This window comes from Macrotis lagotis, chromosome 1 (assembly GCF_037893015.1).
Source record: "Macrotis lagotis isolate mMagLag1 chromosome 1, bilby.v1.9.chrom.fasta, whole genome shotgun sequence".
Taxonomy (NCBI): domain Eukaryota; kingdom Metazoa; phylum Chordata; class Mammalia; order Peramelemorphia; family Peramelidae; genus Macrotis; species Macrotis lagotis.
The window spans coordinates 409,536,170-409,562,944 of record NC_133658.1 but is presented as its reverse complement, the minus strand read 5'-3'; the positions used below and the strand labels follow the sequence as shown (position 1 = coordinate 409,562,944).

The following is a 26,775-nucleotide window of genomic DNA, read 5'->3' as shown; positions in this document are numbered from 1 at the left end:
TTGATTCTCAAAACATCTGAAATATGCTGAACAATTGATAGTATTACTCCCAACCAAAAGACAAACAAAAGGATATTAATTATTACTGATCCGTATACCTGCTTTCTTTATAAAATCCTTATGAGAACAATTTAGATACCCATCGAAGACCCCCATTACTTTGATAAATATTTGAGAAGAAAACAACCAGGGTTTAATGGATAATTTTCCATAGAAGACCACTTATCCACATCCATGAAGTTGCCCGAAAAATGTAGAGATTTGCTATGTTTATCATTTGATTTTTTTAAAAGCATTTTGCTCACAAGAAAAAAAAACAACTAGAAAGACTTCTCCAGAAACTTCTTTCTCATCCAAACGGCTAAGATCATGGCATAATCTTGATCATATTGTCAAGATTCTTTTGGTAAATGTAACTAAAAACATAACTCTAGTCAGTTGTTTACTGGTATCAAACAATGTACAAAACAAGGAAATATTTCCTGACCAAAGGTGTTTGCCACTGCTGTAGTAGATAATCTATGCAGTGCTCTAATGAAGAAGGGATTCCATTCATTATGATGAACTCCTATAGGTGCTGTTATTTGCTGATGATATTGTGCTGATTCTATTAAGGTCCAGAATGCTACAATAATTCCTCAGTAAGATACGCAGTTATTCAAGAGAGACTAACCTAGCATTCTACACTGGAAAAACTAAGTATATTAAGAATATCTAATACGATGGGCAGCTACATGGAGTAGTGTATAGAGCATTGGTCCTGAAGTCAGGAGGACCTGAATTTAAATGTGGCCTCAGACACTGGCAAGTTGTATGACCTTGGGCAAGTCACTTAATCCTGATTTTCTCATATCAAGGGCTATCTCCAGTCGTCCTGATTCATATCTGGCCACTGAATCCTGATGGCTCTGGAGAAGGAAGCGAGGCTGGTGACCTAGCATAGCACCCCCCTCACTCAAATCCAATTCATGTAAATGTCACAGTATCACCTCTCTGATACCATTGTCTTCTTTGAGAATGAAGGACATAGGGGCGGCTAGGTGGCGCAGCTGGATAGAGCACTGGCCCTGGAGTCAGGAGTACCTGAGTTCAAATCCGACCTCAGACACTTAATGATTACCTAGCTGTGTGGCCTTGGGCAAGTCACTTAACCCTATTTCCCTTTCAAAAACTAAAAAAAAAAATCCTAACTGAGAATGAAGGACAAAAATGGCAACTCTTCTGAAACTTGGAAAGATACTGAAAATGGACAGTTAAAAAAAAGAAGGAAAGAAAAGAACACTTATTAAACTCAGTATATGCTAGGCATTATGCTGAGTATTGGAGATATAAATACAAGCAAAAAAGAAAATTCAAGAAGTTTACATCCAAATGAATGAAAGACAACATATAAATGTAGGAGGAGGAGCAGTGGGACAATGAAAGGAGAGATATTGAAGTCTAGAAGACAGAAGTAGGGTCCAGAATTCAAGAGCCAGAAGAAAAGTCTAGGTTGCATTTAGAATACTGATTAGTACTCTTAATAATCTCAAATTGAATCCTGATATAAATTCCATTTCTTTTTAACACTGATGTTCTTCCAGTGAAGCTTTATTGCTATTAATCAAGTAATACAATAATCTCTAAATAAATAAAATTGAAAGTGGTTCAAAAGGTAATAGAAAAACACATGGTGGCTGTAATCAGGGTTGCAGTACATGCTTCTTGAACCCAGGAAATATGATACAGTGGAAAGTGTACTTTATCTACAAGAACTTGCAATATTCCCACCTTGGATGTCAATGACTTGTGTTACCTTGGAAACATCACTCAATTTCTTGGGGCCTTAACTTAGACATGTGAAAGATGAGATATTTGGATTAGATCTTTGAAGGATCTTTTACCTCCTATGTCTATAATCCTTACATAAGTGGCATAGAAATATCCAGAAATTGTCTGATCAGGAATGTACTAGTCTTGTGATCAGAGTAAGGGATAAGAAATATCCAGATGAAATGTCTAAAGACTTAGAGAAAGAGAACTAAATGGATTGTTTATGAAGGATTTATGAAATATGATGAAAGCATGAGAAGATATGGATGGATTGCACCATTAAAGAGACTATCAACATCAATTAATCCAACAACCAAATATTGACTGAGCACCTACTAGCACTGTGCTAAATACTGGGGGGTATAAATATAAAGAATAAAACAATCCCTACTCATAAAGAGCTTAAGCACTAATGGAAGATACAAAAATACATGTGTAAATATAAGTAGCATAAATATGAATTAAATACAAATATTTACATAGTAATAAAATACAAAGCAATTTAGTAGGTAAGGCACTAGCATTTGGAGGGAGAATCAGAAAAGGCTTCATGCAAAACAATGGTGCTTGATATATGTAAAAGTCTGTCTTATTTTATTTTATTTTTAATCCTGCTGACCTCTTCTGAAGTACTCTCAGACCAAGGATTTGTGAAGTAAAGCACTGCTACAAATAAATGAGTTGGCTAGGGGCGGCTAGGTGGCACAGTGGATAAAGCACCAGCCCTGGAGTCAGGAGTATCTGGATTCAAATCCGGTTTCAGACACTTAATAATTACCTAGCTGTGTGGCCTTGGGCAAGCCATTTAACCCCATTTGCCTTGCAAAAAAAAAACCCTAAAAAAAATGAGTTGGCTGATAATCAAGAATAACCCAATGGCCAAGAAACATACTAAACACTGTCATCTTTGTTGGGTTTTGTTCAGTGCAACCATACAGAGATTTTTAGAGCTGTAAGGAAAATTAGAGGTCACTGAGTTCAAGGATATGCATATGAGTAAACTTCGATTTAGAGAGAGTAATCAATTTGCTCTTGGTCACAGAGCTAGTAAGTGTTGGATGGGATTAGAATCCAGGTCTTCCTGTTTCCAAGGTCAACACACAATTCCTTTTCTTGGTTAACAATGATGGGCTGATTAATAATGACTGCTACAGTTTCCAAAGATTAATTAATCCCTCTCCCAACTAGGAATTAGGGAAAGCTAAATGGCACAGAGGATAGAGTGCCAAACCTGGAGTTAGGAAGAATCATCTTCTTGAGTTCAGATCTGGCCTCAACCATTTACTAGTTGTATGACCCTAGCCAAGTCACTTAACCCTATTTTCCTCAATTTCTCATCCATAAAAATGAACTGGAGAAGGAAATGGAAAATTTGCCAAGAAAAACCCAAATGAGGTCATGAATAGTCAGGCATGACTGAAACAACTGAACAAAAACAAAAACTAGGAGTTGGCATTTGGTGGGGGGGGGGGGTTACCCTAATTTGCTCTTGCTCCACTGAGGGTAACCGTACACTTTCCTTGGAGGAAGTTGCTGAGTCTCTGAATGGGAGGTGCTGAATGTATATGACTATGGGTTTTTGATTTTGTGACCCACATCACACTCATTTTCCATCCTTAAATCTCAACCTAGAATGTTCAGTGAAAAAAAAAAAACTTGGTTTCTGCTCCCATGAACAAATTAAGTTGATGCATAAGCAATAAACTGTAGTGTCACAAAAGAGAATCCATGCCCAGGTGATGGGGGGAGGGTGGGAAGGAGGTGTAACAGAGCCATTTACTGAATTTAATACAGATCATAGAACTAAGGACCACAAGTGTATAACTGGGAGAGATATTAAAGATAGCCTAGTCGTCACTAGGCTTTGAAAGATGAGGAAACTGAAAACTAAAGAAAACAGTAATTTTACTAGTCACATAGATAGAAACAACACAGGCAAGTATGGAGCAGTGGATAAAGCACTGGCTTTGGAGTCAGGAGGACAGGAGTTTGAATCTAGCCTCAGACATTTACTAGCTGTATTACCTTGGATAAGTCACTTAACCCTGATTGCCTTGCATCCAGGGCCATCTCCAATCATCCTGATTCCTATCTGGTCACTGGACCCAGATGACACTGGAGGAGAAAGTGGGACCCCCTCACTCAAATCCAATTCACGTGCTTGTCATGGCATCACCTCCCTTATGTCATGATCTTCTTCAAGAATGTAGGACAAACATTATTAAATGTTTAACAATGTTTCTGCACAGTCATATACATATATATGTAAATTTAATGGCATCATTAGCCCTTAAATCTATCTAGATAATCAATTGTTTTATAAATCAAGTCCTGATTTTTCAGTAATTACCAATTGCTCCATTTCTAAGGTGTAAAGCACTCACACTAATTTAACATTAGAGCTGACTCTAGTGTAACCCCAGCATAGGAATTTGAGCCAACATGCTTTTTTCCCCAAAAAATCCAAAGCTCTTTCCACTGTACCATGTTGGTAAATGGCAATTTAGAATGGGAAGTAGCCTTAGAAATGATCTGGTCTAATTCCCTAATTTGACAGCATCACCAGACATTATACATTGAGGTATAATAGTAGAATAACCCCAGAGCTGTACCAGTATCCATCAAATGTTAAAAGCCCTAAAGGAAGGCCTCCTGGGCACAGGCTCTCAGCATTCCTCAGAGAAAGTCCCTAGAATTAGGAAATACCACAAATATTATCCTGGACTGAGTCGTGGAAAGCTGAGGTTTGCAGTTTTCCAAACTAGACCTGATATCTTAATTCATGCATGGATAACCTCGAACCAAAATAGAGGATCAGAAGCCTTAACATGCTGCCATGTATGGAGATCTTCAGAAATATTTATTATGATAAAAAAAAGAATGTAACCTATACAGAAATTTGATTCATTCCAGACTGCTGCAAGTTCCCCACTTTAAAGTTTCCGTATATATAGCTTAGCACCCTAAAACATGTGATCAAAGCAATTTCTTTCTCCCCTCCAGTTCAACAGTTAGAGAGTGTTTCTTTTTCCCCTTTTATGTCTTTGTAGTCATCGTGCTTAACATAAGACCTTATACATAGTAGATCCTTACTAATGTTTTTGTTTACTTGAATTAAATTATTTTCACCTGTTCCTGAGATTCACCTACTACCATTAAGTTATTCCCTAATTTAAGAGGAAGCAGGTCTTTTAGCTGAGAATACAAGCTCAGGGTCCTTATTCTTTACTTTCTTTACAATGCCACAGTCACAAAAAAAAAAAAAAAAACCTCATGGACTAGCAAACTAGATAGAACCTGGAACCTGAGCATCATTAATCTTATTCCCTCATTTTACAGATAAGGAAAATGAGTTCCAGTGAAGTTGTGACTTTCCCCAGATCACATAGCTATTAAGTAGCAGTTGCAGAATTGGAACCCAGATCATAGCATGATAGGATAATCTATAGAGCTAGAAGGGACCTTAGAGACAATTGAATCCAACTCCTTCATTTACACATGAAGAAATTGAGACCTATAAAACTTTAAGTAACTCACTCAAAGTCATCGAGACAGTAAGTGGAAGAATCAGAATTTGAACCCTGGTCCTCTGATTCAAAATGCTGCACCATATTACTTTGATCTACTATTCTTTTTTTTTTTCTATTTGATCACACGAATAAGAAATCTTTTGTAAAGACAGCTTTTGGAACAAACCAAATATTTACTTATCTCCAAAGTTACCTACTGTGGCCTCTACCCCTAAGCCAAGAATTAGCTTGGTGTGGGGGAGGCGGGGTTGGAATTAGGTGAAACAAAGTACCAGATTGAAGTCTTAATAGCCAGCCTCCATCCCTATCTCCCCAGTCAGTTGCATAGAACTTTATTACTGCTAAAGTGCCATAAAAATACAGGCATCATGAAGATATGCCATTTCTGAAGTATATTATTTCCTATCAGTGTGGTTATCAAGAATCCTTCTATAAATATTCATCACATGAATAAAGCCTTGATACCAAACTGAATTCCTTCAAAAGTCCATTACTTACTCATCTTTGTCTAGCTATATTTTCTACTCATTTCTTTTTTCTCTATTTTTTCCTTCCCCTTGGCAAGTTTATTTAGATAATAATTTCTTTAAGAAGAGACAAACTCAGGGTAGCTAGGTGGCACAGTGGATAGAGTACCAGCCCTGGAGTCAGGAGTACCTGAGCTCAAATCTGGCCTCAGACACTTAATAATTACCTAGCTGTGTGGCCTTGGGCAAGCCACTTAACCCCATTGCCTTGCAAAAACTAAAAAAAAAAAAAAAAAAGACAAAGTCTAACTCCAGCTTCTATAACTACCTTTGTTGTTCAGTCTTTTCAGTTGTGTTTCATTCTTCCTGATCCCACTTGGTGTTTTCTTGGAAAAGACACTGAATAGTTTGCCATTTCCTTCTACAGATCATTTTACAGATAAGAAACTGAGGCAAACAGGGATAAGTGATGCTCAGAGACACAGAGCTAGTAAGTTTCTGTGGTCAGATTTGAACTCAGTTAGATGAGTCTTTCTTTCTCCAGGTCCAATACTCTATCCACTGTACCTTCTACCTGCCTCTTCTATAACTATATATTATGTCAATACAGAAAGTATCTGTGATTTCATCACTACAGAAAGTTACTTATTTATGCACCAAGGAAGATTACCATTCTTCCTCTATATTAATATGTAAATCTTGCTAGGAAAGTTGTCTAAGGCTCAAGCAAGTTGAGGAACTTGCCCCTGGATATATGGAAAGAAATCTGCCCTCATACACTTACTATCTATGTGACCCCCGGAAAAGTTATTTAACTTCTATTTGCCTTTGGAGAAGGAAATGACAAACTATTCCAGTATTCCAGCCAAGAAAATTCCAGGAGTAGTATTGATGTGATATGGTCCATGGGATCACAAAGAATTAGACACAACAGCTAAATAACAAAAAAAGATATATAGGTAGACAAATGATAGATGATAGAAAGTAATGATAGATAGCTGATTGAAAGAGAGAGAGAGAGAGAGAGAGAGAGAGAGAGAGAGAGAGAGAGAGAGAGGTGATAGAGGACGAGGGTCCCCTTTCTCAAAATCATACATTCATTTATCAATACTGCCTAAGAGATGGTCTTGGGGGCAAGTTCCTGGCAGAACTATTACAGAGAATTGGCGGGAATCGTTACTGTTCTCCAGTTACTGCAGGTCTGGAGAAGTACTTTAACACTCTTAGTGACCACAACCACATTCTGCATGATGCGTAGAAGTAAAGCTGTGTAATTTATTATGTGTAAGGCTAGGGTTATAAACTGGGATTTCACAAATCAAACCCAGTGTAAGCATAGCCTGGACAGCCATACTTCCTTGAAATGAAGCCTATGTATCCACGCAGGAGTTACCTTCCCTGTCCCATCTGGCTTCTCATATTACGTAGTAGAATCTGGGCTGGAGCTAAAGCTGGATCCTTCGTTAGCTACAGAACCTTGGGACAAGGCATTGAGCTAGGGAGACATTTCATTCTGACCTGTTTTCTCCACCTTCTCAACTAGAAAAGAATGTCAAGTTTTATATTTTTCCATAAAAATCTTTCCAAACTTATCTATGTTCCTTATACTTATTGGTTATAATTACATTACAATCTATTACATTAATATGCCACAGTTCATGTAACCATTTCCCTATTATTGGACATTTTGAATATTATTTTGATTGCTTCCAGTATTTTTTTATAACTACACGAAGAATAATATCTTCACTAAACAGAATCACATGAGGAAATGTGAATGAGAATGAAAGGACAAAGAATCCTAAGAGAAACTTAGGAAAATGGACTAAAAAAAGTCTTTTGATACTTTGTTTTGAAATTATTTAATTTAAATTAAAATAGTTACTCAGAACATTTTTGTTCAATGTTAGGTTTCCAAGAAAACATTTATTAAGAGCTTGCTACAGGGAGAAAGTGCCCTGGATATGGAGTCAGAGATTTGGGTTCAAATCTCAATTTTGTTACATATCAGCTGTGCAACCTTGGATGAGTTGTGCTTTCCTGGCCTTTGTTTCCTCATCAGTAAATAAAGGGATTGGATCAAGTAATGTCTGAAATCCCTTCAATCTCTCAGTCTATAATCCAATCATCTTAATCCTAGAAGGGAAAGAAAGAAAAGGAAAGAAAAAAATGGAAAGGACAGAAAAGGAAAGCCAAACCCTTCTGTGAGCCTAAAAGAAGAGAAATATAAGATAGTATATTATAGTTGTGCTTACTGTGTTGATCGTTTCTGTCCCTTGTCCCATCCACTTTGCCATCAGGAAGGATCCTCAAAAAGTGGCCCCCATTGCTACAGTAGAGAAGTTTGGGCTTCTTGTAATTCCCCAGTGGCAGGTTAAATCTTTCGGTCAGGGCTGTGAAGGTTGTAATCTCCCCTTCGGCCATGTCTCAGTTGTTTGACTTTTACAGGCCCCTTCAAGACTGAAAGAAATTCAACAGGCTCATAGTTAGCACAGCAGCCAAAAAAATGGGACTTCTACAATTTAAAGGGCACTAGAGAGACTCATAGATATAGACTTTCTGATAGCCAGGGCTATCAGAGTTCCCAAGTGGCAAGTGGTGACAGAAAATGGGGCTTCTTTTAAGGGTAGCCTGTTCTCAAACGTGGGAGGGTTTCTCAGTGCATCTCACAGATCCCAATTGGACATAGGTTTGGCAAAAGAGGCATCCTTTTTTAAGCTTCAATTTTAATCATTTGGCCAAAGAAAAAAAAAATGTTGAGGTCCCTCCTTCTGATCCACACATATCCACAAATTAAACACCAAAATGGCACTAAAATAACACCAGGGGACTGGTTGAAAGCCACAAAAACCATTGAGGCCAGGGCTGAGGCTTTCTCCCTCCACCCTCACACTGTTTTGACTAGGAATCATTACAGCATCAGTGAACAGATAGCACAGATGGCCTTTGAGGCTTTGAGTCTCCAAGCAAAGGTACAGGAAGTCGTTTTGGTTTTGGAGGCAGTCTGGCCTTCCTTCAGTGACTGGGGAGGGAAAACCACAACAGTGAACCCTTTTATAACCTCTCAAATGACTGGAAAGAATAAAGAGTTAAGGCAGGAAGGACATACATCCCAGTTTCAGGTCTCAGGGGTCAGGAAGAATTCAGTACCAAGGAGTATTTGACTGACTAAGCACTGATAGAATGGAAGTTTCCTCAGAACAGGGAATGTTTCATTTTTATTTTTGTATTTGCAACACTTAGCACAGTCCCAAGAACAAGGGAGATGCTGAGTAAGTTTGCTGAATGATTATTTTTTTCATTATGAAGAACACCTCTGATTTAGTGCCTATCTTAAAAAAATCAAAACAAAACTTTACAGATATCTCCACAATACTCTCACCTAGAATGTGAAGACAAATGAGGTAAAATAAAAGGTTAAATGTCCCAGCATCCTATAGTTACTTAGTAAGGATATCAGGATTGGTCTCCTTATTCACTGGACTTTCACTGTTTCTGATGTTTTACTCCCTTCTTTCCTTCCTCCCTTCTTTATTTCCTTCACAAAATATAGAATTTCAAATATCTAGTCCTACCCATAAAGCCAGGAAAAAGTTTTGCTGAGATGGTTTTACTGGGGTGGGGCCTCTGTGCATGCCATAGCTTCTTGGAGTCACAGGTGAGAGCTAGGTGACAGGTGGACACCAAAGATAGAAAGCAGCCTTGAAAAAGGCTCACATCAGAAGTGATAGTCCTCCCTCAACAACTCCTACATCCCAAACCAAAAAAAAAATCTTCATTGCAATACCATCCAGCTTATGACTGAAGACCTTAAGAGAAGGGAGAACCAAAGTCTTCCTGAGGTTGCCTTTTCCACTTTGAGATAAATGCAATTGCTAAGGTTTTCCTTCTCAAGCCTAACTTGACTTCATTTGTTGCTTCTGGTTCTGTCCTCAGAAAAATCTATTTTTCACATGATTGCCTTACCAGTATGTGAACAAAGATATTATTCCCCCCCTTCTGAAGTTAAATATCTATAGCTGCTTCTTCTGATTCTCATATGACATGGATTCCCTGGCCTCCTTCAAGTCGCATCCAAAATTCCATCTCCTATGAGAAGCTTTTCCTGACCTCTTTAATCTTATGCCTTTATATATTCATTATCTCCCATTTACCCTGTGCATATCTTATTCACTGCTCATCCACTTCACCCAATGTGGTTCCAAGAAGTTATAGTATGTACCCCTATAAAACTGCCTCAACAGAAGGACCAAATCAGGTAACTGATTGGTTACAAACCCATTATAGATTAGAGCAGGGAGGGGTAAAGGGGAGCAGGTGTCTATCCCAAGCATGTGAATGGTTGAATGGGCAGATGAAAACAATTTTATTCCAATGGCCATGAAAGCACTTAGAACTTGGTCAGACATCAAAGATGCTAAGGTCATTCAATGTATCTTTGATCTTTGCCAGTTGTCTTAACTTTTGTCCTGCCATTGGACTTCGATGACTCCAAAAGAGAGAGTGAATCAGTTGGCTTTGTGCAACTCTGCCTCAATTAAATCCAATTCACTCATGAATGAATACATCACCCCATGAAGTCATTGGTCCTCTTCAAAATGAAGGACTAACAACAGTTGTTTTCACACAGTCTCTCCCATAGACCATGACTCCTTGAGATCAGGGACTATCTTTTGCCCTTCTTAGTATCCCCAACTTAACATAGTTCCTGGTACATTGTTGTTCTTATTCAGTCATTTTTCAGTCATGCTCAACTCTTCATAAATTGCTTGGAGTTTTCTTGGCAGGAATACTGTAATGGTTTTCCATTTCCTTCGCCAGTTCCTTTTACAGATGAGGAAACTGAGGCAGAGCGTTAAGTGACTTGCCCAGGGTCATAGCTAGTAAGTGTCTAAGGCCAAAGATGAGTGTTCCTGACCCCAAGTCTGGCATTCTATCCACCTCAGCACCTGGCTGACTTGCCTGGCATATAGATTTACTGATTTATTGATCGACTGCTTCAATGACTTTTTACTATTCAGATCATTCTCCTCACAGATTTTTCTCCAGTTTATCAATGTCTTTCCTATCATGGTTCTCTAAATCAAACAGCACTTCCTGCCTTCCCTCCAACCAGAGGTCAGAATAAAACTAATTGGGGCATAGGTTTTATTTAGTTCTAAATAATGCCAACAGTATATAATGGACCCTGGGTCCTAACACAATGATTGAATATTTTTCATGCCTTAAATACAAAGAAAGATGATTCACGATTCTATCTCTTCTTTATCTTTTCCTTAGTGAAAAGAGGAGCATTTTTGGAGACCTTCATAGCTATTATTCAGACACCACTGTGTTTACAGAAGATATTTCAGAGCTATAATTTAATTCCTGACATCAACACAAAGTTTTCTGAAAGTAAGGATGCAGGAAGCAAAGTAGTGAAGAGTTTGGAGAACTCCAGGGGCCAGATATTGTGCATTAACTAATAGAGCTTAAAACTGCACTAAGACTTTGGGGACATCTTGTAATAAAAACTAATTCCTTTTTTGTTTTAATCATATAAAGAATGAAGAGGGTTAAAGAAAAAAAAGTTATTTCTTAGTTCTCTGCCTTTCTGTCTACCTATATTTTAATCAACAGGCCAAAATTCAAGCCAATAGTTCAATTCAACAAGTACTTTTAAATACTTACCATGTGTCAGGTTACTCTACAATATGCTGAGGGTATAAAGACAAAAAAAATGAAACAGTCCCTATCCTCAAGGAGTTTACATCCTACTGCATTTGGAGAGTGGTTACGACATGTACAGAGGTAAGTAAATGTAAATTCCACTCAGAATAGATTCAAAATCATTAGAGCACTATAGGAGGTGGTCCTTGAGCTCACCTTAGAAAATGTCTTTAAAGAGTATACAAAAGTATTAAGAACTAATTAAATTTATGAAATCGTATAAAGCAGAAGGCAGCTAGGGGCACAGTGAATAGAGTACCAGGCCTGGAGTGAGGAAGACTCATCTTCCTAAGTTCAAATCTGGCCTTAGACACTTACTGTGTGTCCTGGGCTGTGGGACCCTAGGCTGGTCACTTAACCCTGTTTCCTCAGTTTCCTGAGTTTCCTCATCTGTCAAAGGAGGTGGAGAAGGAAATGGCAAACCACTCTAGTATCTCTGCCAAGAAAACCCCAAATGGGATCACAAAGTATCAGAAGCAACTGAAAATGACTGAACAGCAACAGCTTAAACAGAATGTCTACTATCTCCATGAGGAGAGTCATCAAACCAATTCAAACTCTGCCACTTAATGGATTAGCAGGTGTTATCTTCACCTCTCCATCATCCTGTCTCTGACCTTGGTTCATTTCCTAAAAGAAATCAAACAGCAGCCTATTAAATCTGTCACTTGTTACTGTTACCTTTAACTTTTTGTGGGCATTCAAGCTTGAGAGGAAGTCTATGCAAAATGCATAATAATATGACATATTTATTATCTTTAATAGGCCTAGTTGTAAAATAGTTGCAGCAAGAAGTAGCACTTAATGGACTGGTAAAATTTTTCATGAACCAGTGGCTTTTGTTTAACTTTTCTACAATTTCAAAATGAGACCTGCTAAAGTCTTCTTAGATTAGTTATACAAAAGCCCATGCTTTTTGACATTGATTATAATTCAACAAGCATTATTAAGTGCTAAATTCATATATGCTGCTGTGTCATTTGGATTCTGGAAGGCCACCCACCCACAGCTACCCAAGGAATATACTGTTAAGGGTCTAACATTGGACTGGAGGCAAACATTATTGGGAATCTTCCAAAGTATGGAATTGGTAATTCAAGTCCAACATACAAGTTATATACATACATACACGTTTTCTTCCACATTAGAATGCAAGTTCCTTGAACTCAGGGCTTATAAACTCAGAACTTGGCATAGAGCCTCACCCAAAATAGTTGTTTAATAAAAGTTGTCTGTATGATCCTGGGCAAGTCACTTAATCCTATATACCTTGGTATCCTCATCTATAAAATAGGATGGAGAAGGAAATAGTGAACCAATCCAATATCTTTGCCAAGAAAATCTCAAATGGAATCTAGAGTCAGACACAAATGAAGCACTAAATGACTAAATAATAACAAAAAGCCTTTTTTTGCAAAATCACAGAAATTTAGACCTAAAAGGAACCTCAAAGATCATCTTTTCCAAGCCCCTCACTTCATAGATGAAGAAACTCAATCCACAAAGGATACTTAAGATAAAAAAGGTAGTAAAGGGGGAAATGGGGGGAGGGTCAAGAATCACTCGACCTTTTTGCATATCATTTTCCTTACCTATAAAATGATGATATTTCCTGCCTTAACCACCTGTTAAGGGCACTTAACATCTGGTAGGTTCCATTTCCTCAGTTATAAAATAAAGACAATAATAGCATCTATTCCCAGTATTACTGTAAGAATCAAATAAGATAATATTTGTTATGTGCTTATCATAGCTTGATACATAGTAGGTGTGTAATTAATATTTGGTCCCTTCCCCCTTTCCCAATGAATGCAAAGTGCTTTGCAAAACTTAAAGTACTATATAAACTATTATTAGTATTAATAGAGTTTATGTCAAGAAAGGCTTATACAAATGCCTAATGATATAAAGGAGAGTGAAATAAAAGCAAAGAAAAGATCTGACAAAGGCCCCATGAGAAATTGAAGGAAAGAGAGATGTTATAGGAAGACTATCCTGCAGCCCTGCTTTTCTGATTAAAATGAGATATACAGATCAGTTCACTTCAAGTAGTCTTTAGATCAGCCTCCAAAGTGCCATTATCTGAGCCAATTTGACTTCTCTCAGAGTTGATCACTGGTATGAAGGGAAGCCCACTGCCTGAAGGCTTTCAAGCAAGCCAAATGAAAACCAGTTAGTCATTCAGACTTTATTGTATCAATTCTGCTGGATGAGGGGGCTACCAAAAAAACTGTCCCTAGCTCAAGGATCTTATTTTTATGAGGGGGAAAAACCAACACACACATATAAGTAAATACAGATAATTCAATCTCTGGAAGCAACACATTTGCTGTTTTTTTATATTGTCTATTTTCAGTAGTGTCTGACTCTCTGTGAACCCATTTGGGGTTTTCTTGGCAAAGATGCTAAAGTGGTTTGCCATTTCCTTCTCCAGCTTATTTTACAGATGAGGAAACTAAAGCATTCAGGGTTAAGTGACCTACCCAGATTCACACATCTAGTAAATGTCTGAGATCAGATTTGAAGTAAGGAAGATGAGTCTTCCTGACTCTAGGCCCAATATTCTATCCATTTCTCTACTTAGTTACCCAATAGTATATATATATATAAGTAAATTAAAATGCTATCAAAGATAAATATAAAGTAATTTCTGGGGTGGGAGTGGGAATAGCAGAGATCAAATGTGAAAGAAGGCACATAAATTGAGTTTTGGAGGAACCCAAGCATTATAAGAGATAAAAACAAGAAGGAAGTACATTCCATTGGGGGGGGGGGGCAGCATCTGAGTGCTTGATAGAAAGGTCAGAAGATGGAATGCTACATAAAGAGATCACAAGTAGGCTAGTTCAGCCAGAATATAAAATGTATAAAGAAAAGTAATATGGAAAAACCTAGAAAATTAGACCAGAATATACTCCAAAGAAGTCAAAGACAGAGGGAAAAAATCTCATATGAATAAATATATTTCCAACAATATTTTTTGTTCCAGATGAAGAAATTGAGGTAGGCAAAGGTTAAGTAACTTTCTGGAAGTCAACCAGTTAGTAAATGTCTAAGGTGAAAGTTGAACTCAGGTCTTCCTTACTTCAGGTCTGTAGTCTATCCACTAAGTCACACAGCTGCCTCTAATTTATATAATGCCCCCGGTAACATGATGAAGCATTCTCTTTCCTTGTCTCTTGGTAGACTGGTGATAGACTGGTGGTGTAGAAAGAGCTATATTTCAGATGTGGCTGCTGTGTTGATGTGTTTTATTTGACTCTATATATTTGTTACAAGGAAAAGCATTTATTGGGGGACCAGAAAGAGTTAGTAGGAAATAAAAAGCAAAAATACAAACAAAAAAGTATCAACAAAACAAAAAAGAAAGTAGAAAGAAGTTAAAAGTTTTATTACTATTTTGTTAAATTTAATATATATTTAAAAACCAAAATGTATATAAAAGAAGTTCATCATCTCACATATAATCTTTGTTTTGTTCTTTGTATTAGGATAGGGTTCACTAAATAAATCAGTCAAATTGCCCCATCCTCACTTCCATTAATTGATGATACCCAGATACTTTAAAGAGGTGAGAACAGGTCTCAATAAACCAATCAAATATTTTAAATTGAATGTAAAATGTCCTTGAATGAAATGGAATGACCCTGACAGAAGAGTATTTGACTCAGGAAATTTAGTCACATCCAAAAAGTTGTCTATAAAACAGACTAGTTCAAAATTCATTCAACCAAGTTAAAAAGGAAGCAGAAATCAGAGAAGTTATACGAATTAGAATATATGAAATAATTAGATTGAGGAAGCTCTACAGCTGAAAGAAAGATAAGATCTTAGCTCCCATAAAGAGTAAGAGGGCCCTGATCTAAAGTAAGAAAAGATTCTTTTTGGAAGTATACAGTCAGGCAAACTGAGAAGCAGAAACATGTTAAATAGCTAACTTCCTCAACATGTCTGCAGCTTCCAAAGTCTCTTTCTTCTCCCTGAAGTAATTTCTGGTCACATGTCTCTCTCCAAGAATATCTGGAACCAACTCTGTAAGTCCCTTATTCAGGTATATAAAATCAAGTTCACCATTCTCTTTCTAATATTTAGAAGTCACATTGTTTCTTTTCAAGTATTATACAACTGGTCCTCTCCCATCTTTCTTTGAGATGAGCCAAGTTCCAGTTATAAATTGGAATATTTGGGTTTGTTGATGATTGTTAAGCTCAAAATAAAATAAAAAACATAAAAAATAATATATAATAAAATATATATAATATATAATATAAATATATAAAATATATAATATATATAAAATAATAAAAAAACATAAAACAAAGTACACTTAGAGCCAGGTTGTGCCTGAAGAATTAGTATTTGATGTCAGAGATAAGTATGGAGCCACTATAGCTTTTTTAGTAGAAATGCAAAATAGATCAGTGCTTTAAGAATATCATTTGACAGATATGAGCAGAACAAAGTGGGAAAGAAGGAGTTGAGGCAACATGTCCAATTAGGAGGTTATTAGAATAATCCAGGTGAGGCATGTTGAGGGCTTGACAAAGAATAGTGACCATTTGAGTAGAGAGAAGGGGTACATATTAAAAAGAGATGTTAAAAATGATAAAATCTGCAGTTCTTGGCATCTGATAGCTATGGGGAAGGAGGAATGGTTAGTGAAAGTGAAGAGACAAGAATACTATAATATCACCATATTCTGATATGACATTAGGAATGATATATATCATTCTATATCATAATACATTATAATATTATATGTAATATATATGTTCTATATTTTATATATAACTATATTTAATAACACCAAGGAGTTGAACCTTGGTTACTCAAAGGATGGTGGTATTTTCAGCAGAATTAGTGAAGTAGAGAAGAGGTTTTGAGGGATAGATAGGCTCTGTTTTAGGCAAGTTGAATTTGAGATGTTTGTGGGATATCCAGCAAAATGAGCCAATAAGAAATTGATGATTTGGGACTGGAGACAAAGAGAAAGATGACTGATTTTCAGGGATGTTATAGAGTAGTATGGATATGGGTTGAATTAAACAGTTTCTGAGGTCCCTTCCAACTCTGGGATTGGGTTAAATGGACTTTGAGATCATTTCCAAGCCTGTTAATCTGAGATTCTATGATTCTGTGGATTGAGTTTTATAGGGCTGCTTGATTTTGGCTAGGGTTAAGAAACCCAATGGAATTTCAGATTTTGTTAACTCTGACAGGAAGTGTCAGGTTGGCAGAGAATCCCTCACACCCTCCAGTACAGGAAAGTTTGCCTGAATAGACAGAGACAGTGTGTTCTTCACTCTGGTCTTACTCCACCCTCATCCCATTGCCCTAGGCTTGAAGATAGGAATGTAGCTATAGTTGTCTGTCATGAGTTGCAGCCAACATGCCACCAAAAGTTATACAGTTCTGCTCTATGGACTGAAATGTTATCTGCTAAAAGATCCATGTACTCTCTACAGCTTTCCCTAAACTGTACAACTGATTTATGTTGGAATGAGTTGTGAAGCAGTTGGCAATTCCTGATAAGCAAATTAAAATTCCATGACAGTTTTTATCTGCCTTTTATTTGCAAGGTGAGAGAGAGTATAACATAGGATCTAAGGCTGGACTTAGAGCCAGGAAGAACTGATGCTTACTAGCTGTATTCAAAGCATGCCACTTTACCATTTTAAGCCTCAGATTATTCTTATAAGATAATATGCTTCAGATGGGTTACAGTCTGCCTTGGTGAAGGTAGAGTCTCCATACCAACAAGATCCTTGACATACTGACATATATATATATATATATATATATATATATATATATATATATATAAGGCTGTGCTGAGGATATATAGATCAAGAGGGGGAAATGGTTCCTATCCTCAAGAAGATTACAGTCTACTAGAGTAACATATGAAATATAAATTTTTCTCAGTAATGATGAGTCATCTGGAGAATTTATAGCAATTATCTTCTACTATTTGCTTAAGTGTATAACCTATTAAAGCCAGGATACTAATGGCAATAATAATAACTTAAATATTTTATAATGCATTGAGGTTTACAAAGGCATTTTCCTGACAATAATCCTGCAAGGTAGGTAATATACATCATTCCCATTTTGTTGCTATTGTTATTTAGTTCTATCTGCTTCTTCATGACCCTATTTGGAATTTTCTTAGCAAAGATACTGGAGTGGTTGGCCATTTCCTTCTTCAGTTTATTTTAGAGATCTATAAACCGAGGCAAACGGGGTAAGTGATTAGTCCAAGGATATAACTAGTCAGGGTCTGAGGCAAGATTTGAACTCAGGAAGATGAGTCTTCCTGACTCCAAACCCAGTATTCTATCTACTGTGCCACCTAGCTGCATTAATTCCCATTTTACAGATGAGGGAGAGGAAGACTCAGACAAGTGAACTATCATGATTCAAACTACCAATAAACCTCAAAGGCAGGAATTGAATCAAAATCTTCTGGAGTCCTGGTTCTAGAGGTTCTAGATACAGAAGCTCTTTTAGCTGTGCCTCCTGGTGACTTTTCTTGATATGTAACTTCAGTAAGACTAAAAGAAGTGTTCTAGAGAAGTAATAACACAAATTCAATGTCCTTTGCTTCCATTCTTTGACCTGGGATCCTTCTAATGCTATTTCTAGGCCACAGTGACAATAGACCTTCCTCTTACCATAGGAAGTAATTGCTCTCAAATGACCACTGTGTGCAGAAAAGGAAGAAGGAAAGGACAGCTCCTTATACAACTCAATCCAACTGGTCAAGAGAGGTTACAGATACCAAGAGAATGAAGTATATGAGGGCACTAAACACCTTGCAGACAGTTGAGGTTGATGAAATGATGTCACCTATGCTGCCCACAAGTAGAGTTGTAGAATTCTTTTCTGTGTATGGATTTTGTGGAAGTACTTTAACTTCTCAGAACTCTTTATGAAGTTAGACATAGAAAAAAATCTGTACTGATTTTTCATAGGATCCCAGTTCTGGACCTGGAAGAGACTTCAGAAACTATTTACTCAGCCACCCTCCCATTTTACACATAAGAGAACTGAGACCAGAGAAGTTAAGTAACTTGTCCAAGTTCACATATAGGTAGTAAGGTAAGAGGTATGATGTGAATCAAGCCCTTCTGGCTCTGGAATCAGAATGCTTTCCACTATACCATCCTTCCCTTTCTTTCTTGATTTTATTATGGGTAGTCAGTTCTTTTCCCATCTGGCCTCTCTACTCCTGGCATGCTCCCTAGCCAGAGGACATCATTCTATCAGATGTCAAGAATACTTAGTAAGACCTTAGAGAAAAACAGTCTCCCCTCTGAGAGAGAAAACAGAGATGCCTGGCTTGGCATGCTCGGAGAGCCCCAGTTTCTGTCTGAACTTTAAATCCAGTCCAGAGCTTCCCACAGGCTCCTAGCCATCATGAAAATCAGCACATATCACAAATGTAAATATTCTTTCTGCAGACCAATGTATTAAATCACTGGGGCTTTAAGCTGAATATAGAGTTATTATGCAGTGTCTCTGGCAGCCCCCTCTTTCTCCCCTTCATCTTACCTTCTTTTATTGATGTTCCTCCAAAAAATCTTTTGAATCTGTTATGAAAGTTACAATGTCCAGAACCAATGCAGGGAGCACATTCCTTTATCTATTTCAACAGACCTTCCAGAACATAGAAGGGGGTGATGTTTTTTTTTTCCTGCTCTCCCCCTGACCTAGACATTTTTTCACTTTTCCAAGACCAGCATTTGTGTGTCAGTTCTTGGGGAATGCCTGGGGTTTGTCCCAACATTGTATGTCTCAACCAGCAGCCTATTTTGGAACCTTGCATAAAGCAAGACTTGATTCACACAGCTTTTACTGAAGAAATGCATGAAAAATAGAGGAAGGGGAAAGAGGAAGAGAATGACCCTTTAACCAAAGTCAATCATTGACCTCCCTGCTCTTTTTATGTTCTACACTAGCCTGACAAATTTTGCAGCCACATCAGACACTTTCCAGGAGAGATTTGTTTTCTTTGAAATGGGGCCTTGAAGACTTCAAATCTCAGGAACTAAATTATCTCTTCCAGAGATAACGCCTCTGGGGAGGGAGGATTGAGTGGTATATTGCCTAAAACATCTTTCCTGGTGATCTGAACACAGCCCAGACATCTTCCCTTGGGCGACCCAACCCAGCATGGATCCACATTAGATCTATTTTATCATGGTTCCTCTTGAATCATGTCATACTAGAACAGTGAGATAACCTGGGTAAAGAGCTCAAGATAAATTGATGGTACTGAATGAGGGGTCCCACTTCAATCAGTGCTGTAGGAGACTAGTTAGCCTTGAGACCAGAGACCAGAGACTGTCCTTCTCTGGAACTGTTTTTTTGCAAATGAAGGAGTTGAAGCAGATGACTTTTTTCTACAGGTTCTGACAGAATTTTGCAGATTAAGTTGGAGCAAATAAACATTTATCAAGTGGTTATTATTGGTACAGTACAAAGTTTTGCAGTCCTATTTCTCACTACTCATTGTTAATTTACCAATTGCAAAACTACTGAATCATAGGGTCATTGAGAGGAAAGATCTTTTACCTTTACTCAGTCAAGACCCATTTCTCTGTGGGCCCTTGGTCATCACATCTATAAATTCAGGGTGTTGGGCTGGAAGATCTCTGAGTACTATCAGTCCTAAATGAATCTTCAATCTCCATCTTTGTAGTAGAATTGATTGGGCCTGTTTTTTTATTTGGCTTGGTATTTCCAGTCCCTAACACAATGCTTTGCTCATAGTAGGCACCTAATAGTAAACACTATTTGAACTGAACTAAGTGGAATTGAAGTCTCAGAAATGTGAGCTGTTACTGTATTTGCCCTTATTCTATGGCTAGTATAGAAAGGTCAAGTGCTTATGTTGAGACTACACAGCAAGTCTGTGCCATAAATGTACAGCATTTGTATACCCTGAGCAAGGTTTAAAAAAATGTGATTCCTGTGTGTTATTGTCCCAAGGCAAAGTCTTTGCACCTTTTCTGCAAAACAGACAACTTGACATAATAAAACAGAGACCTGCACACAGTAAGGAGTGGAATTATTTGTAATCAAAAATATACAAATTCATCAAAAATAAGTAATCCCCATCAGACAATCAAGAGTCACATATCCTACAAAACGGGAAGCTCACAAATCACAGAACTGTCCTTCAGGAAACTGCCTGCCCTCCTGGGAGAGAGAAGGTATTACAAGTAAAACCTGAAAATGTTCCTCCTGGCACTCCCTTTAATTTGCACCCTTGGCACCTGCCCTCCTTACCTACCCCTAGTGTCAGCTCTGGCTCTGTCTAAGCTGTCGTGTTGTTTCTCATCAACATTGTCTCTTCCAAGGGCCTTGTGTTCATTCCAAACTTTGAAATAAAGGACAAAACTCACATTTCTGCCAGACAGATTGTATCCAGGCTCCTCTGGAGGAGTAGCTAGCAGTCCTGGAGTGTGGTTTTGTATTTAAAGAGGCTGGATACCCAGAAAGAATCTAAAGTCCATCAAGCTATTTCACATGTCAGAGCCTATTCCAGGTCTTGAAATTGGGCCATGGAGGCCAGAGGCTTTTACCCAGAGAGCTACATTCCTGCTAAGGCAATGGCATCCTGTGCTAGACAGGAAACAAATGGGAGATTGGGGAGCTTAGGGCTGTGGCTTTGTAAAGATGGCCCAGGAGGTGTAAGAGCCAAATGGCAGAGAGAGAAAGCTGTCCTCTATAATTACCTGCCCAGAGACCTAAGCCTTTCTCAGGGATCGTTTTTGCAGAGCCTCTGTAAAGGAAGTGTAGAAATTGGTTCTTTATTTCACATCAGTTCTTTTTAAGGACTTTGGCTATTTTTAGAGGCCCCTTTGGCTTGCCAGCTGCCTTTGACTCTGCAAGAAAAGTTGAATGAAGACGACTTTTCCATCTGCATTGTTTTCTTTTTTTCCTGGTTCCATGGCCATTCTCATACTTCTGTGGCCTTATAGTTGGTATTCCACACACAGTTCTGCTCCCAGTTCTCCCTTTAGACAGTTGGCAAGGATGTACTGGTCTTTACGGGAATGAAAGGGAGAGAGTAAGAGAACGCCAACCAAAGACAACATGAAATGACTGATTATTTTATTTTATTTTTCTGGGTAACAGCCTAATTTTTTAATGATGAAATAACTTGGAGGGGAGATAAAATCTGCATCCAAGAAACTGAGCTGAGAGATCTGTCCATCCCTTGGTGCCTGGGTCCCCTACAAAGAAAACAGATTCTGAACCTAAGAGGAAACATATTTGAAATCCTGCAACAGTAACTGGTCCAAGAGTACAGTTCTGAGGACAGAATAAGTCTCATGTCTCAACCATCCCATCTCAAATCAGTTCTCTTTGTAACTGGCAGGCAGTTAAATGTTAATGCCACTTCACACCTTCTTCTCTGAGCTGACTTTTTCCCCAGTGTTTGCTTTTTATTTTTTTAACTGAGCTTTCCCTATCATTTCCATCACCCTTTTAGACCTGAATGAGTTTGTCAGGGTGATAGAAAACACATCAGATTTGAAGTCAGAAAACCTAGGTTCAAATCCCAGTTCTGCATTTAGGTCACCTTGGGAAAAATCACAAGAACTCTCCAGCTCAGTTTCCCCTCTGTAAAGTGAGGGGGCCATACTAGATGGCCTTTAAGATTCCCTCAAGTTCAATATCTAGGAGTCTATAAACTGAATCCTGTTTCTTTCTCATAGAGCAAAGACTCGATATGGGGAAGTCATATTAAAAATGTACTCTCTAGGATGTCAAATTCTGTAGTTCTATGAAGACATAGAAGAAAAGGAGAAAAGTCAGAGTGATTTCTCTTTCTGCTGTCATTTTGTCTACTTGGTCATGGTTCAGTGGATCCTTTAAAGAACTGACTCAAAGGTCAAGTGCTTCATTTGAATTGAGGGAGAGCATGAAAGTGGACATTTAGGTAGAGAATACGAGCATTCTGATTCAATATTCATATAGGGTCCTGTTGGGTTCAGATGTTGAAAAGGAAGTCACTTCCCTGATGTTTTGTTGCTATCTATTCTAGGTCCCCTCTGGCTTAGATAATTGATAGATGACTATATAAATGAGCAACTTAATGAATAAAAATCCATATTTATGAAAAATTTAAATTGCGTGCATTTGCATATGTGGTAAAAGTGGCATATCCATGGTAGATGATAGCTTTTCAAAAAGATTCACCATAGAATTCTTTATTAAATTGTGAATATCATCATGGACTTAAAACATGTTTTGATTTGTGAATTTCTGTCTTTACAGTACAGTGAAAGGAGAACTGGATTTGGAGTCTGAGGATCAGGGTTCATGTAAACATCTTTGTCACTATTTCTTGCATAGTATTGGGCAAGTCACTTTGGCACTATGGTTCTCATTTTTATCATTTGTAAAATTATGGAATGTGTCAGAATATATGGAGTTTTTGGATAGGATAAATCATTAGGTCTTTCAGCTCTGAATTTTATTTGTTGTTCAGACATTAAGGAAAACCACTCCTCCACTTCATTTCATAGATGAGGGAACTGAGGTGAACAGGCATAAGTGATTTGCCCAAGATCACACAGCTAACAAGTACCTCTGAGGTCAAATTTAAATTCAGAAAAGATAAATCTCCTTGACTCTATCCACTGCATCACCTAGCTGCCCTCTGAATTTTATGCTCCTTTACTTTTCTTAGGAATATGTCTTCAAGTCAGGTAGCTGTTGTGTAATAGATAGAGAATTGACTTTTGAGTTAGGAAGACATAGTTTTAATTCCTGTCTAGGAGATATACTAGCTATGGTACATATAAACTCCCAGTATTTGAGTCATCAAAAATTTTAAGTCACAGATCACGATTTTCTCACATCAGTCTAGGTTGGTAGAGGGAGTGTCCACACTGGAAGTCCTCTATACCAATGAAATAGCAGCCCTGGTTCCTGAAAAATTAATAATAAATCCAGGTAGCCCCATATCTAGTGCCTTGGATCTGGAAGCTTGTGCTTCCATTGAATTTAAAGAATTGAAAACCCTCATCCTCTGAAAATGACACATTTTTAGTGGCAGATTGTGATAAGGTAGATAGAACACTGGGTCTGGATTTCAGAAGACCTGAGTTCAAATCTTACCTCAGATATGTATTAGCTATTGACATGTCATTTTCCCTCTCTGAGTCTCAGTTTACTCAACTATAAAATAGAGCTCACAATATCATCTATTTCTCAGGGTTCTTGTTAGGATCAAATGATATAATAATTGTAATGTACTTAGAACAGTCAGTGCCTTGTACAGTGGTGGGATTCAGTCAGTTCACATTGCTTCAGCAGAACCAATACTTAATTTTATGTTGAGTTCGGTGAACTGGTTGTTAAAATGTCACATGTTAAAATGGATGCCTGGGCAGCTGTCCTATGTGGAATCAGAAATTTGTATCCCTAACTCTTTAACATTCATATGCTCCAAGGTATTTTTTATTCTGTCCATAGGTGAAAAAAATTGATGGAATTATACTTGTAATGTTTGTTTGTTTATTTATTTATTTAAAATAATATTTCAGTAATATTTATTTATTCATTTCTTAAAACTCATTATACCTTTAATGAAATACTGCATTTTAATTTCCTAGCTTTTGTTACTTGAGTAAACAAACATATAATGTAAACAGAAAAAATGTCAAACAACCAAAGGGTGACAAATTGTCATTTGTTTCTGATTTGTGTTACACCTGAGATATTATGAGTGTACTGGTGTTCCCTATATGGTGAAACTAATAGGAATCTGGGACACAGTGAACCAACAGAAATATTGATTTCAGGGTTATTGTATTGCCCATTTTGGAAACCATGGAAGTAGAAGAAAAAAGAGAATAGGTAGAATGAGTTTTGGTTGTGCATATGTTCCCAACATAGGATGTTATGGTCATGTGTCTGCTTTCACTCCATAAGGATATGTTTGCCAACTGTGAGTAATATAATCTAGTTTTGTATATCCTTTCTATTGTTCTTATTTGAATATTAAATGCATGAAATATTAAACTACCTTTTTGGTATGTCTTTTGTATACTTAAAATAGTCATTAGAGTAGAGAGCTGATTGTTAATTTGACTCCCACCACTGGTTTTGTATATAGTATGGGCTTAATAAACATTTGTTCCCTCCCTGTACAAGAAAATATATTTGTAGGCCAGTTTTCTCTACTGCTATACAATTTTTATTTTGGGGGGACAATTAGATTTTGACTAGCCATCTAGTAAGTGTCTGAGAACAGATTTGAATTCACATCCTCATAATTCCAGAGTTGAGATACTCTATCCACTGGGCCAACTGGCTATCCCCACTGTATATTTTAGGTATATATATATATATATATATATATATATATATATATGATATGGGGTATATATATATATATATATATATATATATATATATATGTCAAGAAGAATTTGCCAGATTGTTTAAATTCACTAATTTTCTATATGAAAGTTCAGGTAGATGATAGAAATACTTATCAACTTTATTAGGGCTTGTCATGAATTTTTCTCATTTCTGTTGTTTCAAAAAGTTGCACTCATGACTTCAAAAATGAAAAGACAACAAAATGGTCAAAAAACAGAATGATGAAGAATGGGGATGGTGTATAGGGGTTAGCATATATAAGATAAAGTAAAACAGTTTGAATAGAGAACTGGCCTCAAAACCAGGAAAATCTGGGTTCAAGTTCCACCTCTGACTCATAGTCCTTGATAAGCCACTGAATCTTTCAATGATCTCTCTAGGCAACTCTCTCTGGATTGCTGAGAAGGTACCAAATTGCAAAGGAAGCCTCCTCACCTGGAAGTTCTGTATAACAATGACATCACAGGCCTAATCCAGATCCCTTCCTTCATTTTGTAAGTAGGGAAAGTAATCTGGGAGTTAAGCATATAATGAGTGAACATGAGTCATTCATTGGTTGATTGGTTGTGTCTAGTGAAAGAGGCTAAACAATTAACTTTTTTTATTTGGTTTTTCTTAAATACTTTTTAACAAAGACCCCTTCAGCGATTTTCTCCTCCCTGTCAGAGTTCAAAAGTCATCGATTAGTCAACAAGTATTTCATGGGAAAGAATGCTAAATTCAAAATCTTAAGAAACTGGGTTCAAATTCCAACTCTTCTATTTACTTCTTATGTGACCTTAGAGAAGTCAAAGATTTATCTCTGGGAATAACCATAGTGGTCATAAAATCCAACCCATTATTTAACAGATAGGAAAACTGAAGTCTAGAGAGGTGAATGATTTGCTCAGTCACATAGCTAATAAATACTTGAGGTAGGATTCAAACTCAGATCTCAGAGTTTCATTAGAGAAGCATATAGCAAACTGCTCATTTCTTTGCCAAGAAAACACCAGTAATAAAATTATAATATAATTTTTTAATTTATGAAAGATATGATACCAGTAGATGAGTCCCTCAAGTGAAAAAGTGTTCAATATTGGTGAAGAGCAGAGGACAACTGCAAGTAGCTCCAGTACTAATGAAGCCACTTGTCCAAAGACTACAGGAAGTTAATGAAAGCAGTGTCATATTTTATATTCTTGGGTTCAAATATCATTGTAGATAGTGACTGCAGACATGAAATTAAAAGATGCCTACTCATTGGAAGGAAAGCCATGGCAAAGCTGGACAGAATATTAAAAGCAGAGATAATACCTTGCCAACAAAGTGAAAACTGTAGCTTTTTCAGTAACAATGTATGACTGAGAGGTAGACTATAAGGAAAGCTAAGTGCCACAGAATCAATATCTTCAAAATGTGGTGCTAGAAAAGACTTTTGAGAGTCCCTTGTAGATTTGAGATATTTAATGTGTTAACTGAGCAAATCTATTTGCTTTTCTTAATCTTTGTTTTCTTATCTGTAAAATATAGATGATAAAGCTTGTCTTACCCACTTCACAAGGTGGAGGAATGACAATTATCTTAAGACCCTTGAAGTCAGAGCAAGTGATCAAAAATAGGTCAAGAGACTATTGAAATAATCTAGAAGAGAGGTGATAGGGACCTGAACTCAAGTGGTATCTGTGTGAGTGAAGACAAGGAATCAGATAAGGCAGATGTTGTGAAGGTAGAAATAGAAAATTGGGCAATTGATTGGCTATGTGGGGTGAAGGAGAAATGAGGAATTCAAGATAATGTCAATGGTATTATTCAAGAAAATTTGATGGTAGAATATAGGTGAAGAATGAGACATACTTTTGCAGATA

At 37.2% G+C, this 26,775-nt stretch overlaps 1 protein-coding gene and 1 long non-coding RNA gene across 6 annotated transcripts in view; one reads left to right on the top strand and one right to left on the bottom strand.

Moving 5' to 3' along the window:
• Positions 1-26,775, bottom strand: part of FGF1 (fibroblast growth factor 1) — a 150,329-nt gene that overhangs the window by 43,847 nt on the left and 79,707 nt on the right. For 4 of the 5 annotated variants that reach the window (XM_074212718.1, XM_074212714.1, XM_074212716.1 and 1 more), the window contains exon 3: positions 8,065-8,269. In XM_074212718.1, coding sequence (XP_074068819.1) covers positions 8,065-8,233 — 169 coding nt within the window. In that variant the 5' untranslated portion in view covers positions 8,234-8,269. Of the gene's footprint in view, positions 1-8,064; positions 8,270-20,931; positions 24,043-26,775 lie in introns of those variants that run through there. The other variant, XM_074212717.1, reaches the window with a different exon arrangement.
• LOC141506186 (uncharacterized) overlaps positions 1-26,775 on the top strand; it is an 82,263-nt gene that overhangs the window by 41,230 nt on the left and 14,258 nt on the right. Inside the window, exon 2 of the long non-coding RNA XR_012473787.1 lies at positions 25,309-25,422. This is a non-coding gene — a long non-coding RNA (uncharacterized LOC141506186). The remainder of the gene's footprint in view (positions 1-25,308; positions 25,423-26,775) is intronic.